General features: G+C 33.0%; 2 protein-coding genes and 1 pseudogene across 4 annotated transcripts; all 3 read right to left on the reverse strand.

Annotated features, from left to right (window-relative positions):
- Window positions 1-381: 381 nt before the first annotated feature.
- LOC107625984 (kinesin-like protein KIN-UB) lies at window positions 382-9463 on the reverse strand. The gene is made up of 19 exons (XM_016328739.3): window positions 9167-9463; window positions 8145-8245; window positions 7898-8020; window positions 7522-7707; window positions 7096-7317; window positions 6814-6967; window positions 6566-6715; window positions 6260-6348; window positions 5334-5537; window positions 4608-4724; window positions 4033-4167; window positions 3813-3944; window positions 3238-3376; window positions 3069-3161; window positions 2634-2759; window positions 2360-2485; window positions 1318-1461; window positions 1004-1132; window positions 382-930 (listed from the first exon to the last, which is right to left on the reverse strand). Exons 1-19 carry the CDS (start codon window positions 9330-9332, stop codon window positions 770-772), a joined length of 2697 nt encoding a protein of 898 aa, XP_016184225.1. The 5' UTR covers window positions 9333-9463; the 3' UTR covers window positions 382-769.
- Window positions 9464-13169: 3706 nt separating this feature from the next.
- Window positions 13170-15471, reverse strand: LOC110262391 (putative disease resistance RPP13-like protein 1). 2 transcript variants are annotated; one of them, XM_088503961.1, is made up of 3 exons: window positions 14423-15471; window positions 14038-14133; window positions 13170-13462 (listed from the first exon to the last, which is right to left on the reverse strand). In XM_088503961.1, the coding sequence occupies exon 1, from the start codon at window positions 15469-15471 to the stop codon at window positions 14428-14430; it is 1044 nt and encodes a 347-aa protein (XP_088360087.1). In that variant the 3' UTR covers window positions 13170-13462; window positions 14038-14133; window positions 14423-14427. The 2 variants fall into 2 exon arrangements, with proteins under 2 accessions (XP_088360087.1, XP_088360086.1); XM_088503960.1 differs by having other exon boundaries at window positions 13170-13466.
- LOC107625982 (putative disease resistance RPP13-like protein 1 pseudogene) lies at window positions 13170-17778 on the reverse strand (annotated as a pseudogene). Its single transcript, XR_015904925.1, has 4 exons — window positions 14423-17778; window positions 14038-14133; window positions 13433-13466; window positions 13170-13386 (listed from the first exon to the last, which is right to left on the reverse strand). The product of XR_015904925.1 is annotated as a putative disease resistance RPP13-like protein 1 pseudogene (transcript).
- Between the last annotated feature and the right edge of the window lie 299 nt (window positions 17779-18077).

The raw sequence follows: 18077 nt of genomic DNA on the forward strand, positions 1-18077 counted from the left end.
TCTCATACTAATTGTCAAAAATTCCTTAAATTTAATATAACATTTTTATATGTTTTTTATTCTCGTTTATTTATTTTTTTAATTATTTACAAACAAAAAAATCACAAAAAAAAAAAAAGACAAAGTGTGGCCATTAATGCAAATGAAAAAAAAATACAATTTTCTATAACTCTAATATAAATAATCTATATCTTTTTTAAAAATAAATAAATTCAAAATCTATTTATAATATATATTTTCTAAAATATTTTTAATATAACATTTATTAAAATATACTATATAATATAAATAATCTATGTCTCTACGAATTGCGTGAGTCTCCCTCTATTTTCATCTAATCTTAAAGCATGAGACTTAAAAGATTTACATTTATCAGGTAAATTTTAAAATCGAACAGGCTCATTATTCAATCATGAATAAATGAGCCTAATTTTGATACGATAATATTCGGCCACACTCCGAAAAAATGATCACGATTTTCACTATTTACACAAATCAAATTAATACAGAACGTATATCCTCTCCTTCTCTTCATGACCAAATTATATTTCAATTCTCTTAATCTATTTTCCTCTTCTATTTACATATACAACATTCAAGGTCATTGGACTAGAAACCACTAACACTAAGTACTTACTACACCCTTGCTTAGCTTCTACTACGGAAAAATTGCAAGGTGTAAAACATTGTAGTTTGAATAGATCAATCTCATTGGAGCTATGGAAGAATGAATAACTAGCACAGGATATCGTACCCAGAAGATCTTTGATCAATATTCTATCCGTAGTCGCCGCAATTCAGATTTGAATTGTGGGATAGAGCTCAGAGTCCGGCGAGCAAGGCTCCTAATATCTTCTCGGTTGCAATCTCTTGAAATCCTCACAAGCTCCCAAAGGGCTCCTCCACTGATCATGTCTTTTGCATTGACTTCTGCAATGTTCATAAAATCAACTGTTAGAACTTTCTCAACATTGTTAAATGTGGCAAAGTGGATAAAACATACCATGCTGTGCCAAGTGGCAAAGTGCAAGCTCAATGTGGCGTCTAATTGGTGCGGATTCGTTATTAGCATTTTGTACTATCCATGGAAGTGCACCATCATCTATCAAAAAGGATTTGCCACTTTTTATCCCTGTAAATGCCAGACATAATTATCAAGCTGAAATAAAAACGACATCTATTATCTTCTCTTCCATGCTAGCGTCCACAAATTTGGCAGTGCCATAAGTCAGACAAGACAGAGTAGGGAGTGCTAATAGCAGTGAATTAGAATTTTTTGACACTGATAATCAAATACTGACAAGGAAGAAAGCAGACCTTGATTAGAAGCTCGAGACTCGCATTTAGCGAAGTTGGCAATTCCTCGAGCAATTTGCGAATGAACATCAGGATGTCCACATCTTACAATTCCCAGTAAAGCCTTTATACCTCCTTGAGATCTCAGCTTCATCAGTATTTTATCTGAAGGAAGAACAAGAAAGTTAAACTTTGAATATCTCTGGTATTGATAACCCGAGGGACAATATTGAGCCCTAATTCAAAATCCACAAAGGAAAACAAAACCTTTTATTACACCTTGTTGAGATAGTAGCCAGCTATTTTTATTTGTTGGTACTTACTGTAAATTCACCTAAATAAATGTTCTCACTCTTAAATCATTTCCTCATTCTGTTCACTCCAGAATGAAACAAGGACATGGTTATATATTATGTAAACTGAATTTCTGGACAATATTTCATGATTAAATGGTCAAATTAGTTCCTTGAAAGATCCCCTATTCTTCAAACTGGTCTTCGAGAGATTTTTAATCAAATTTATCCTTCAAAAATTTTAAGTTAGTCATGTTAGTTCTTCTATCATTCCCGCTGCTAACGGCGTTAGAGTTTGCCGATGTGACACGTTAAGTGACACCGCAACACACACCTAATAATCTTAATCGGCGTATAACATGATACGTTTATGAAATCAGATCAAATCAATCCCAAAGGGATTCTAATGCCTCAAGGTCCCCCTTAATTAACAAACTTTGATGCCGTTAACAAAGGAAGTGGCGAAAGGACCAATGTGATTAATTTAAAATCTTTGAAGGATACATTTGACTAAAAAAATCTTTCAGAAACCAATTTGAAAAACGAATAATCTTTCAGGGACTAATTTGGGGAATGAATAATCTTTTCGGGACCAATTTAATCATTTACTCAATATTCCGTGATGCATCATTCAAGTTTGACTCTGCTAGAAGGAACGTGAACGAGAAAGAATTAAAAATATCACGAAAATTTTACATGTCAAGTTATTGCATTGTTTTAATTTGGAAGGTGAAATTCAAAAATCTACCATGAAAAACAAGGGAACATACCATTCCCACATAGGTTAGCAATGGCCCCAGCAACCATTCGAAGAGTTTGTGGTTCTTCAGCATCGGATGCAGCCATTGATAACAGAGTAATTCCTCCTTCAGACATTATGAGTTCTTGATTGGCCTCTGAATTGCCATGAAAGAAACCAAACGAATATCAAAACAAACAGGAACCAGAAGCACCAAATCCCTAATAACTGGTAAGATTAACATATTAGGAATAAATAATCCTGTTAACTCAGCATATTGTAAATATCTGCAAATAAATTATCACCATTCATGGCAAGATTAGCAATTGCTCCTGCTGCTACCCTGCGAACAGTTTCATCCTCATATCTTCTAAGCAGCATCAACAAGGAAGTAAGACCACCAGCTTCAACAATACTTTTCTGATTTGCCTCTGCATGTTATATATTGAGATGAAGTGTTAAGAATCTTTATATATTACCATGAAGGCATAGTCTGATATCGTTTTGAAAGGCCGTAAGAATGGAAATGAAATGGGGTGAATTTTTTCAATGGACAAAACATGAGATCTTGAAGCTCATATTGTTCTGAACAAAATTCTCAAAAGGATGGCCCTTCTGATCTTGAAAGAACTCACTCTCTTTCCAGAGTTTGTCTGATATATTGTAAAAACAAATGCATTGAAAACAAAACTGAAAAGGTCGGTATCAATTAACAACACTAACAAGAGGAAAGCATCTACCTTCTGCTGCTAGGTTCGCCACCACTTTCACAGCATGTACTCGTACATTGGCGTCATCTGACTCGAGCAATGATAAAATCTTATGCAATCCAACTGTTTAAAAATTAAAATAATGTTAGTCGTATACACAAGGATGTAAAGTTTCACCTATAACTCAGCCAACTTGTACCTTGTTCAAAAAGGGTGGCAACAGATGCCTTCTGATCATTCCTGGTGTCTTTGGGTTGGGAATGTCTACTTTGAGACAACGAAGTATCCATGGCAGGAAATGCATTTCCAGAACTTCCACTTTCTAAGCACCTTCTCATCTATAGCCATAGCATTAATGTATATTCACATGAAAGAAATTAAATAAGATATTATTGAAATTATGCAAGAAACTGGAGTATAATGGCAACAAGAGGCATGGAGAAAGAAGACAAAACTGAAGTCATGACAAGGTCACTAGTCATGGATTTTCAGTTAGGTCTCGATCTATATGTTGAAAATTTTTGATTTGGTTGTCTGCGTTTCAAGATTTTCATGTTGTCCTTACTATTAAAACCATGTTAGTAATTTATAACGGTGCTCAACCTCGGGATACATTTGGAGTATTAGAAACTCTAGTCACACCTAAATATACATTATTGAATTATCAAGGACTAAAATATTAAACTAGTCTACATATGGATCCAGATTCCAAACTAGCATTTATTACTCAAGCGTATGCTGCATACTGAATCAGAGATTCAAAGTAACACATACCTGGTCAGCTTCAAAGTTTAATTGCAATAATTGGCTTCTTAATATTATTATTTCTTCTTCAAGTTTCTTTTTCTGACTAGCATCATCCTCCAGGATTTTGCGAAGCTTTATCGTGTCAGCATCACCTCCTGCCTAGTACACCAAAATGTTCCCCATATATTAGAAAAATCATGCTTGGAAAAGAACTCAGTTAGTGAGAGATCATTTAATTGAAACTAACCTGTACTTGTCCATATTTACCCAGTTGGATTTTTAGACTTTCTAGCTCTTCTTCAATTGCCTTTCTCTTACTTTTTTCAATTTCAAGAAGCTTTTTGACCTCAGCAACTTCATCAGCAGAAGATGTTGCAACCCCCTATACAAGTAAAGAATACACACATGAATAAAAAAGCAGAAGACAATAAAAAATGTATATTGGATATCACTACACAATTAGCCACGCTATTTCAACAAGCCAATTTCAAAACATACCACTGAACACTTATAAATAATGACACTGAAATCAAATCAAGCATTAAAACCTAGAGCAAAGACAAGCAAAGGCAACTAGAAGAATCCTAAAATAAAAGATGGGTGTGATATATATATAAGAAGAAATATTATTAATGGAAAGTAAATGATTTTCCAAGAGTTGGAGGCTAAGATATAAAATGCATGCCACATGCAATGTGTAATTGAGACATTGATATACCCTTAATATAAGATATCATCACAAAACATCTGCCATTTATCAAGAACAAAGACAATCTAGTTTTAAGATTTTCATATAGTTAGATAACCTTTGAAATAAAATACCTCTCCACAGCCATTGACAAAACCATTGCAACCATGTCTTTCCTGACTTGTCATCAACTTCTGCTCCAGCTGCTTAACTGATTCCATGTACTCCATCTGACATTTCAATCTTTCTCTCTACAGGAAACATTTTAGTTTAATAAATTAAGTAAATATATTGTTCGCATTATGTTTTAAAAAATATCCTCTTAGGCGTTCAAGAGAAAATAAAGTAAATATGTGTAACATGTTTAGAAGTACAACATGGTTAGGAGGATTCATGAAAGCTGCAATATTTTGGTAATTAGGCACTGGTGCAACCACATTGACATTGCAGACTAGTGGTTTGGATAATATGACCCAAAGGTCTCAATGCCTCGCAATCCTATCTGTGAAGCCTACGCCTTCTCTACCTGCATCTTTCTATATTAATTTCTTCCAAATAAATTTATTGCTTATTCAGATCTTTTAGGTCAGCCAGAGGACATAATCTATCTTACAACTTGTAATACTTTCTTTATAACCTCAGTTATTGTCTGTAGATGCTGTTTACAGACTAGAAGGCTAGGGTCTAACTTCAATCAATCACCAAACCTAAATTATATATGAAATCCATAATCAGATACCTTAATAAAAAACAACCACCCTTAACTATCCAGGATGATATATAAACTTCATAGATCATTTCAAAAGCAGGAGATGTAGTTTTTAAAATAAAATAAATAAATAAATAAAAACACAACAAACCTCCAATGCTTCAGCAAAGTTCTTCTCAACTTCAACAATACGACATTGTGCCTCCAAATTTATTCTTTCAACTTCATCTTCAAAAGCTTTCTGCTGCCTTTCATTTTCTGTAATAAGCTTATCTAACTGTACCTCAAGTTTCCGAGACAAACTTTTATAATCAAACTCCTCCTTAATTTTCAGCATGTTTTCAACCTTCATAGCCTGACACATCAATACATCTTTCATGTAAAGCCAGCTAATGCACTTGGGTTAAGTTAGTAATAACTAATAATAATAAAATACATCATTGGAAAATAACTTCCATGAGCCAGACAAAAACTGTGAAGAATAATGAATTTACTACAAATTGTTTGGGGAAATCCAGCTAAAAAAGGGGGTAAATTAGATGCTAGCAAAAGTATATGAATGCATGATAAAAAGAGACAGGAAAATCAAAGCATATAAATATCTAATAAATAAATGGCAAATTATATCGCCAACAACTACTTTTTTTTGTATATCTTTTTTTTGCCAATGAAAAACACACCATGAATAGGAATTAAAAATTGCATAAATATTGATAACGGTATTTAATGTGTATTGTCTTGACAACCAACTCTTAATAAAGCTTAAGATATTTGGTCTTAATGGTTTTCAATTTCTGTTTTCTCGCATATGATACCCCCTCTCAAGCCAAACACGTTGGGTTTGAAGCATGGAGTGTCTTTTATTTTATTTTATTTTTGTTTTGCAGTTGAATTGCCTTTTAAATTAACTATAAACAGAAGTGGCAAGGATCAAACTCCTAGTCATTTGTTCACAAGGTGCTAAAACCACGTCAACAACCAACTTTACTCAAAGCTTAAGCTATTAGATGGAGGTCTAGTAATGGTTTTATATCTAACATTGTATGGTTAGACATGATCACAGAGATAAAAGCTCACCCTTTGGCCGAACAAAATTGTACTAGATGTCTCTCCTCGATGCCGTGGAGATGGACCAATGGTCACAATCAATGAGGTCCTAGCTGTTCCTGCAAATGATTGTAAGACAGAACACATGGAATATAAAATACTATAATCAATGTAATTTTCAACAAATAGGACTCATCCCCATAAGATTGATAAGAGACATCTAGTACAATTTTGTTCAGCATATAGTATGTAGAAACCAGCTTTTTAAACCGTACACATGGTAAAGAAAAACTTAAGCAGCATTCTTACATCATAAAGCAAATTAAAGCATCTTACCTCCAAAAGAATCCCTAAGCAGCCTAGTAAGCTTTGAATCACGAAATGGTACATGAGCACTGTTTTCGGCTAGAGCATTAATACATTTCCCCAATGCGCTAAGAGAAAGATTGATAGATTTTGCTTCCTCAAGCATGTACCCTTCACTTCCTAGTGGAGAAAAAGTGAAAAAGTTTAGCATTCACAAAAATACACATTTTCAAACAACAAAAAAGATAAACATATCTTAAACACATTTCAGTATACACCTGACTTATGGATACGCTCTGATCCTGCCAAATCAATGACAACAAGCTTGCTCTTTCGAATAAGTGGTTTTGAAGGTTTAGTCAAGTGAGAGGCATCATAATTTTCAGTCAAAACATTATCTGCACTTTCCACAACAGACCTCCTGACATGTACCTGATAAAGAAGAGATAACTACATCAAGATTACATGCAATTGTTCTGAAATGAAAACCAGTGGCCAACTGGATATCCTGATTCATGACATGTAATAGAAATGACATAAAACACAGTTCATCATTTTACCGTCAGAAGAGCATGACTACGAGAAGATTCAGTATTCATCCTGGTGTTAGCAGCAATTCGATGAGCTTCCCCTAATCTAAGCAACTCCAAAAAAATCTGCTGGTCCCTTATGTCTACGTGAGTTGCACCAGGCAAAGACACATCACCACTTCTTGGATCCTCCACTATGGGAATATTATCATTGGCTGGATTTAGTAAGTCCTGGACAGTCTCCATGTAAAGCTACACATTTTGGAAGACAGAGATGATATGAACATTTTAATAAAAGTTATGATGGCCACTGACCAAAAATGAGATAAAAAGATGCCAATAGAAATATCATAGTCAACAGGCCAAAAGCTTAATGGTTATATAAGGACAATATGGTGGAAGAAGTATAAAAAATAGCATATGATGCAATTGCAGTAAAAGACAAAAGTATTCAACCTGCAGGTATGAGACTGTGACAGAATCAGTTTCTGGGGATAAGTCCGATAAAATATCCTCCATGGCACGAACCATGATACCCCGACTAGAAGTGTCTTCCTCCCCCAATTGTCCAAGGGTAAAAGTTTTGCCGGTGCCAGTTTGACCGTAAGCCATTACAGTTCCATTATACCCATCAAGAACACTCTAAAAACCACATATCAAATGGAATGTCAAGTCAAGTTACATACAACATCTAAAAGCACCGCAATCCTTTGATTTCTATTACCACTAAGAGTTATGGTTATCTAATAAAGTCTTAAATAGCACTACTTAAAAGCAGATGGCAGAGTAAAGGATATTCTTCACAAATAGAAAATGCATTACTACAACAGACCTCTACAACGGGCTTAGCTACAACTTCATAAACACGCTTCTGTGACGCAAATTCAGTGAGCACTTCATCAAATTCATAAGTGTCGGAATCCCAATTGTTACGTCGAAGCTTCAATCTTTTAAGCTGAAACATTTAAAAGGAGGAAAAAAGGAAGGCTATTTAAACCTCAAGCAAGGCTTATGCATAAAAAAGCCAAAGGTTCACCTATAACCAATGTAAATTGAAGAATCTATAGACCAATACCCACCTCTGGTTGCAATTCTACACAATCTGCAAAATCAGCATCTGCCATCATTTCTTCTGCATTTCGAGGTCTCAATCTTACAGCCACTCGAACTCTTCCAGGAACTGTACACAAGTATGAAATAGAAAAGAAGTGTTACAATATCATCATAGCAAAAACCATAGTTAACGATTACCAATATTTGAGGATTTGCATCTAACAATTATATATATATATATATACACACACACACACACACACAACATAAGCATAAAAAATGCTGCTGAGATTACAAACAAGTGCCAAGTCTACAGTATCTTGTCACGATGAACTGTTCTATATCTTTTTCATCATCAGTTCCAGAATATACTCTATTCCGATGTATAATCTAGGATTACAGAACACATCATAAAACTTCCAAACAATACTGTTTGAATATAAATTAAGAACCTCGTTTCTTCAAAATCAGCTAAAGCTAGAGAACAAATCTAGCACTTTTTCTCAACTAAAAACCTCATCGTCAACTATTCATCTCGAGTTTAGGCAGCATGATTAAGACATGATGATTTAACCAATATCACACATGTTTATTTTCCAGTTCATCATCCACACGTTAAAAAACTAATATTACTTGAAAATTTGAACACATACAATAAATTTGACCGCTATAAGCCCTATAACAGAACACGCGACAAACACTAAAAAGGCTTCTACAACAAAATCGAACTAGTATCTATAAATTTATTAGGTTACTTGAAATCGTAACAATAAAGAAAGAAGCTACTGAAAAATCGGTTAACAAAGTGCTGATTTAGAGCTACATTTGCATTCACCTTCATACTCTTACGTTTCTACTACTGCTTACTGTTTCACTATTCAAACACACAAACACTTCCTCTTTCTCACTCTATTCCATTATCAGTGTTGCGAATGAAGAGAGTAACTAAGCCGAAGGGAATCGAATTACTACTCGTACATTTCTATTGTGGAATCAGAACGAGAATTCAAAAGCTGAAATCGGAAGAATGAGAGAGGTGTTAGGAAACCTGCGTCGCCACCGTGAGATGGCGAGCTGCGGCGGGGAGCGGCGGATCCCGGCGGGTGAGAGTGGCGAGGCTTCGTTCTGACGATGCTGTTGTTGTTGGCGCCTTGGCGATCTAACTTGGCGCTTCCGCGTTGAGCGACGACGTTTCGGTGAATAGTCGACGCCATAGCTTCAAGCTTGTAAAAGCTTCAAAGAAGAATAGGTGAAGAGAGAAGTTACTTTTCTACAAATTCAAATGCAGTGTGTGTGTTCGTGTTGTTAAGTAGTAACTGTTTTTGTTTTGTGTCTCAAGTCTTAACTCTTAAATCTTAATAAAGCTCGAGTTTGGTTTACCGGTTCATTTTTTGAAAATGAAATTAATTTTAATTAATGTCATAATTTATTATTAAGGGCTAAGATTCCGTCTAAATCTATCTCATAAATATAAAAAATTAATCATCAATTATCTGTAGGAACCGCTCACGAATTATAGATTAAATTACATAATTTTTTAATTTTTATTTAAAATTTTTGAGTTTAAATTTTATTTTTAATTTAAAAAAAAATATTTATAAAAAATAAATAATTAAATATAAATATATATTAAAAATAAATTAAATTATATATATTTATAATAAATATATTAATAATTAATTTTAATAAATAAATAATATTTTTAATAATTAAATATATTATATATGCATAAGTTATCGTCACAATGATTTATTACATGCACAGATTCATCGTTTCTCGCTCCCAATGGATTTATGTAGTATCTTCTTGTCATATTTGTCTTAATTTTTTAACTAAAATGTTTTGAATTACCACAATGGGTTAACATGGAGAATTTAAGTACGTAATTTGCATAAGATCATACGTGTAATTTCATTTTATTATTTTAAAAGTGTATTATTGAAAGAAAACGAAACTTTTAAAATCAAATTAATTTTACTTTTTTCATTAGGTTATTTTTACCTTTTCAGTCGAATTCAAAATTTTCCTTGCAAATATTTTCTTAATGAGTAAAAAAATTGTCGTGTTTGATAAACACCTTAGAGACACCTCAATTTATTTTTATGAAACTAAAAATGCGGTTGTTTTGTGTTTTTATTTTTTATTTTTTTAATATTTTTTATTTTAAAATAAAATTTTTTAACTTTTTTATTATTTTGTTTTTATTTTTAACAAAATTTAGAAAACAAAAAATATTATAAATAAAAACAAAAAATAAAAATACAAATAAAAGGTATACTAAATTTTCTCACAAAATCATGATTTAGAAATATTATCACTTAAAAAAAGTAATTTAAACCATTCTACCAATTTATTTACAAAGATGATCCCATTTTTGTGAATTTGGAAAATCTCTATTTTCATCTCCATAACAGGGATTTTTGCAAATATCTGTATTGCTGAAAATTTTTGCTTCTCTAAATCCAGCAGATAATAAAATGAGGAGAAAAAATGGAATTATGGGAAGCAATTTCTTTTTTTTTTTTTTTTTGGTGTAAAAAGAAATAGAAAGTGAAAGTAAAAAAGTTAAAAAGGGAGGAGACAGAAAAAGAGTGAATGCAACTGACGAAAATTGAAAGATGATTGGAAAACCAAGTGGGCCCACATTGCAGAAAATTGGCCCAAAAAGACACATATTGATATATGTAAATGATTCTATTGCCAACCGAACAAAAGATTAAAGTTCCATGCAAAATTTTTATTTTCTTAAAAAAATCATTTTTTTCAATCTCTGAATTTATTAATTTTTTAAAAGATATTTTACATTAATATTTAATTATATTTATTTTTTTAAATAATTTTTTATGTAATTAATATAAAAAATAATTATTTTTATTTACGAATCATTATGTATTTAAATATCTATATAATACTACTTTATATCTATAATGCATCAAAATTAAATTTTTAGAATAATTATATATTATATACATATTTTGAAAATAAAGGAAAGGTTTAATTAATAATAACCCAAATCAGATAAATAACTATCTACAAATTTGGAATGTTAAATTAGAATTTAGAAATTAGAAGTGAATGAGAATCATAGAAGTGCCCTGAAAGGCAAGAAAATCACAATTCTTGCAACGGGTGCACATGGCCGTTTTGGTCTGAAGATCTGGCCTGATTTCAAATATTTTAGGGGCTAATTTAGTATAATTTTATTGGATTTGGGATTAGATAAGGGTCTTAAAAATAGATCCGATCATTATTTCGGATTGGGTTTGGGTCAAGGCGAACGCAGCTTTACCCGACACATATGTATCCTAAGAAAACTAAAAAAGATATATATATTTTAAATTAATTTTAATATTATATTATATTGATTATAAGCTTATTGTTTTATTTTTAATCACACTTGTTGAATTAAAAAATAGATAAAAAAGCATCAAATTAGAATTTATGGACAAATTCAAGTTTAAATATGGATATCAACTTTTCGATAACAAATTTTTTCTTTATAAATAAGCGCATCATAAATAAATTTCTTTATAAATTATTGTTAAAGTTTTAAAGACTTGGTTTTCATCCGGTTTAAATTCAATATAATTGTGACTCGAAAATATTTAGATTTTATCGGATTTAAGGCCATATTAGGGTCTAAAAAATAGACTTAATATATATTTAAGATTGGATCTAAATCAAGACAAACTCAATTTTCACCCGACTCATGAACATTCCCAATTCTTGCACTCTTCCGATCAAACAAATATTTGTCAGCAAAGTTGTTTTTTTTCTTCAAATCCAAAGAATTCTTATTATTTTATACGTAGGTCATCGATTTCGCATTGTATAAATTGTATAAAAAAAAGAGGGGGGGTGAGAAAAAGATTCACTTTTTGCCCATTTTTTCGAATTACTTTCTATTTTTTATTACTTTTCTATTTGAATCTTATTTCAAGATTTTTTCTTTTAGTGTCGTTTTTGTTCTATTTTCCTTTCTTTCAGTTAAAAAGAACTCCAAAGTCTACTTTTTTGTAGATCACGGTAAGAGAAAGAGAAATTTCACTACCTCATAATAAGTCACCATTCAACTACCTCATTTAGTTTCTGGTGGTATTTCTAGGTGATGCCTTAAATACATGACAATGGTGGTAATTCATGCATTCATTTTTTTTTATAATATGTAAAAGAGATGTTTGGTGTATTTATTATTTGTATCAAAGTTCAAAACGCAACTTAAAATTCATGAAATTCTTTTACTATGACCTAGAAACAAGTGACACAAATTTAGTAGTCCCTGTTGCTTGCAGAGGTGGAGTTAGACAAAATATTTAGGGACTGACATTTACAAATTAAGTTTAAGAAAATTATTTAAAATATTAGGGAATTGATAATTTAGTAGTAAAAAGATATTATAGTGTTTTAATAATGAATGTATTGATAACTCAATTAAAAAAATATTTTACTAATAAATTAGTTAGTATACTGTTATTATTTTTAAGTAATACCTATTAACAATAACCAAGTTGAATATTAAAGTACTTTATATAGCCTATTAAATTTTATATTTGAACTAATAACTCGTCAATATTTTGATTGTTTAATGGCCAAATTAAATTATTAGATATAATATATAACAGTAAACAAATACTTTCTGATTACAAATTTTAAAATATATGGATTATGTACATCATATTATTTGCTATAAGAAATCTATATTTCTTCTAAATATAAATCTTTTTAAACTAATTACATAAAATAATAGCTAATATTATATATATACCAAAAATTACTATAAGCACACTTATTATTCCTAATTAAAAAAATAAATATGGTAAAATAAGAATAAAAATGGCACCTCTAATAATATAAAATATATATTTACTATAATAAAAATAATTTAGAAGGAACGCATATTCAAAAACAAATTAAAGATACTCATAAAGTAAAATTAACATTTTAGAGCCCTTGCACTATACTTCCCTCTGTCCCTGCTGCCTACTAGAATTTGGGAGATATTTCATTATTTCACTTGCAATAATCAATTAGCTTAACTTACACACATAAAGTTCATGAAATGAGTTAGATTTCAATAACATGGCTCCATAATATAGTTTAGTCTTTCATATATCAATTATCCTTAAATAGAATAATTGAAGAAATGATGAAGAAATGAAAACTCTTGAAGGAAAAAAAAAAAAGAAAAGAATAATTGAAGGTGTTCTTGTTGCATTTTGATTAGTCTATCTGTCCTTGCAAAATTCTGTTCTAGATCATCCATTTCTTCTTTTGATTTTGTACGAGGATGATGTCTTCCATGAATTCTGCTTACTCCAACTTGATCCAATTTGTTTCTTGCAATCTTGCTGTCCCAAAACAAACACATTAGAAACTAAACCATAAATGTTTGCTATCACAAAGTAAGTTTCTTCATTCAACAGAAACTAATACTAAGATAATAAAATGCATACCAAAACCGATGAGGGATGATCTTTGAATTAACAAAATTATAACCTTGTAATAAACATTGCATAATTGCACTTAGAATTAGAACAAAGTATGTCTATGCTGCATGTAGTTTATGTATAACATTATGGCCCAAAATGCCTAATCTCTCACTGACAAAAAAAAAAATAAATCTTCCTTGAGTTGAGCAACATTTTTTTGAGAACATCATATCAGCCACTGAGCCTAGCTTTCAACATTACTTGCTCCAAATTAACAAGTTTTTCCATGCTATCAAACATCAACAATCTAAGAATTTTGTGGAAAATTGGAAAAAGACACAAGAAAATTCAATGCTTGTACTTATTTGCTTATGATCCCATTAAAATAGGTCACACCATGTGATGGTTGTACATACTTGATACTTGGATGTAGCAAAAGCAAAATCGTTATGAAAGGTGTATGAGAAGGTAATGCAGTGTAGGATTATACCTCTAAGAATGGTCCAGCTTGAAGTTTCTGTCTGCAACAAGAAAGTTCAACTATATGCCTAGCTCCTTGTCCATGTACTCAACCAGCAAATAATTACTACATACAAGAATTCTATTATATAAATGCAGTAAATATGAGAATTCCGAACTCTTGAATGAATCAGAATCAATTTTTTTATTTGTTCCAAAATATGAAAAATAATTTCAATATTGTGAATTCTAATTCTTGTCATTCCAAAATCCAAAATTGATATTGTATCCTATAAAAGCTAACAGTTTTTCAATGGACTACAAATTTGGAAACGAAATTAAGATTATATAAGAGAGAATGAATATGATGTTGGAGAAGATGAAGTGGGTTTGGAATAGAGAGAGAAAAAGAGTACCTGTTTTAAGATGTTGAGTGATTACGAATCTGTTTTCCATAAACAGAAATGTAGGAGATGTGGGAAATGGATGGCCAAATGTGGGGGTCCTTCTTCTGTATGCGTTCCTCCAACAACGGACATCTATTGATGCTGAGTTCACTTAAAGAGGCAGGCAGCCTTATGTTCTCCAGCTTGGAGCAGCCTGAAATTGATAAGTTTTGAAGGGACTGTGACTGTGACACCTCCAGAGATGTCAAATTTTCACATCTTTGGACTCTCATATATTTGAGATTTGGGAATGCTGGCAATGCAAAGGATGTAAGTGAATCGCAGCTGTTGTCTATATGTAACTTCTGTAGTGAGTGATGTTGTTGGTGTTGCATTGGGAATTCAACATTCTTGCAATCTATGATGGACAGAGATCGCAATGAAGGGGGCAAAGAATCCCCTGGAAATGATATGGCTGATGAGCAGTTTGAGATTTCTAGCCATGTGAGAGAGGTTGGTTGGGTGCGGGTCATGGCATTGAACACGTACTCCACCTGTTGCTCTCCACTAATCGATAGTGATTCCAAGGTGGAAAGTGGTACGTCCCGCATTCTTGCTTCTTGTATGTCAAACATCATTAATTGTTGAATGATGGGAGCTCTTGGCAGATAACAACCAAGCTGCTCGCATCGTGCAATGCCGAGATCCTTCAAAGATGGAAGGAAAGTGGGAAAATCTCCTCTTAACTTAGGACAATCCCATATACTGAGCACCTCAAGTTGAGGAAATGGTGCATCATCGTCATCACATTCAAATGACTCCCATTTCTCCCAGCAAGGCATTCCTGAAATATAAAGAGTTTTAAGGGATCGGAAGGGTATCTCGCCTTGATGATCAGTTCCATCATCCTTGTAGAATTCACCACCAATCATCTTCACCTTGTCGAAACATGAAATTTCCAGCGTCTTTAGAGAGGGTAATTGTCCAAGTGAAGGAAGCACCCAACAATTCCCGCATCCACTCAGCACCAACTCAGTCATGTTGTGGTACAAAGACTGCCCTACCCAATCTGGAAACATGGTACCCCTCTAACCCTTGATTCTTAATTCTTTCAGGTCTTTGTGAGGTTCTAATTTGGCAAGTATATCTTTTTCCATTTGGGAATCAACCATATCACTATCTTCACCTGATGACCACTCCAAACATAATTCACTCATGTATTTCTTATCAACCATCCTTGCCTTCCAAGCTTCACTGCTGTTAACCACATTCTCTAATATCTCAATACGAAATGACCCTCCAAGATTTACAAGTTCTCCCAGTTCCCCGATCCCATTCTTTTCATGCTTGCCAACAATAGAGTAAGTCAGAGTCTGCAAGTCTTTTAATTTGCCCATACCTTTTGGCATCTCTTCCAGGTCAGTGTTTTCGATATCAAGATGACGCAAATTCACAAGATTTTGCATGTTGGAGGGAAGCTTTTCAAGGTTTTCACACTCTCTCAACTTCAAAGTTTGTAAATTGTACAAATCACACAATGACTCAGGCAATGTTACAACTGATGTGTTAGAAAGATCTAAATAACGCAAATGAATCAATTCACCAATCGTATCATGCAACAAGTCTTCCTCATGCGAAAAGGATTTAAATGACAAAACTCGTAAGCACTTCAGTTCTTCTAGCAGGTGACAAGGATCGATTATTCCCTCTGAGAAATCATCACATGTATCCAAATTGATTTGCATCAATGTCCTTGCATGCTTTAAACTATCACATACTTCCACGATCTTTGAGACTGAATCATTGCAAAGAACATATGACAAATGACGAGTTTTAGTATCATGCTTGAGTACATTTTTTAGTTCAAAGGTTCTAAAATAGAACATCCGACCATAGAATGTCGCCAAATCATGTATGAGGTCGTGCATCACAAATGATTTTTTGTAAGCATTATTAGAAGGCTGAAAAAATGATCTTGAAGCTAAATCATTAAAATATTCATAACCAACTTCTTCTAAAGTGCTTCCGCTCCTTGGTTGTTGTAAAAGACCTTCTGCCATCCACAATAACGTCAATTCATCTCTATCAAACTCATAGTCCTTGGGATACAAAGAACAATAAACAAAACAACGTTTTAAGTATGAAGGAAGGTGGTAATAACTGATCCTCAGCGCAGGAAGAATCTCACTTTCCTCTTCAGAAAAATCCCAAATTTCATTGTTCAAAATATCATTCCAATCCCTTTCATCATCTTTGGTACTTAGTAAGCTCCCAAGTGTTTGAACAGCCAGAGGTAATCCCTTACACTTTTTAACGATTTCTCTCCCTACCTTTTCAAAACCTAAACGGTCTTTAGAAAGCAAGGCAAGATTTGCAAACAACGACCAACAATCTTCATCATTCAACACACTCAAATTGTGGGCTTGATGGTCATGACTTTTGACCATATTTGCAATCTTTTCGTTACGGGTTGTCACAAGAATCCTACCTCCATGCCTCCCTGCCTCAGTTCCACATTGAAAAGGAGTAAGCAATTTTTTCCAAGCCATATAATTGTTAATCCACATGTCATCCAAAACAACCAAGAAATTCTTCCCTGCTAGCTCATTCTTCAAACGAAGCTGAACTGAATCTAAATCATTCAAGTTACAAGGACCAGAAGTTGCTTTCTCTACCACAGTTTTAGTCACCTTAAGAACATCAAATTCTTCTCCAACACAAACCCATGTTTTAACATCAAACTTTTGCTGCACTCTGTCATCATTGAAAACCCATTGAGCCAAAGTAGTTTTTCCAATCCCACCCATCCCCCAAATGGGGATCACAGATAGTTTACCATCATTACTATCATCCAACAACAATTTGACTATATCTTCCCTCTCTTGGTCCCTACCAACAAAAACATCAGACTTTTGAACAAGAGATGTTGATTCAATTCTCCCTGACATGTTCTTCACTGAAATCTTTTCTAGACCAAGGATATCTTTATGACTTGCAATATCTTGTAGTCTAGCAATGATTTCTTCAATTCTAGTAACCATCTCCCTATCTTGCAAATTGAGAAAGCGAGACAGGAAGTTACCTGGTGGTGGATCCTTCCGAGTGGCAGCTTTGGTGGCGATTTCATCCAACAAGTCATCAGCATCATAGACAGCATCTTGGAGATTTTCAAGCCATCTCTTGACAGCAGGGTTAGAAATCTGTTTCTTCTCAGCATCATTCAGCACAGCTTCAACCACATTCAAAATGGTCTCCAGCTTTTGAAGCAGCTTCTGGTCAACCTTCTTTCCTTTCATCATGTTGATGATTGCAGGGTCGGACAGCCGGTCAAAAAGAACATTGATAAAAGAAGACAGAAAAGCTCCTCCAACAAGTACAGCAGCCATCTTCACAAGAGCAAGAAGTAAAAGGAAGCGGTTTGTGTATGCACTCAAAACTCAGAATTCTCTCACAAACACACAGTATGAAAGGGGTAGCAGTTCAGTGAAATATTATTGTAAATGTGGTGCATGCTGATATTATTATATTCTTATTGTCTTGCTCCGAAGCTGTGAGATGCTTTTGGTGCCTTTGGTCTTCATTTTTCCATTTTTTAAATGCTCCCTACAACGGATCTTTAGCTGCAAAATATTTAACAATATCCACTTGTACATTTATTTATTAACCCACCTACCATTACTAGTTG

Source organism: Arachis ipaensis, chromosome B2, assembly GCF_059453495.1.
Source record: "Arachis ipaensis isolate K30076 ecotype BB chromosome B2, ASM5945349v1, whole genome shotgun sequence".
NCBI lineage: Eukaryota > Viridiplantae > Streptophyta > Magnoliopsida > Fabales > Fabaceae > Arachis > Arachis ipaensis.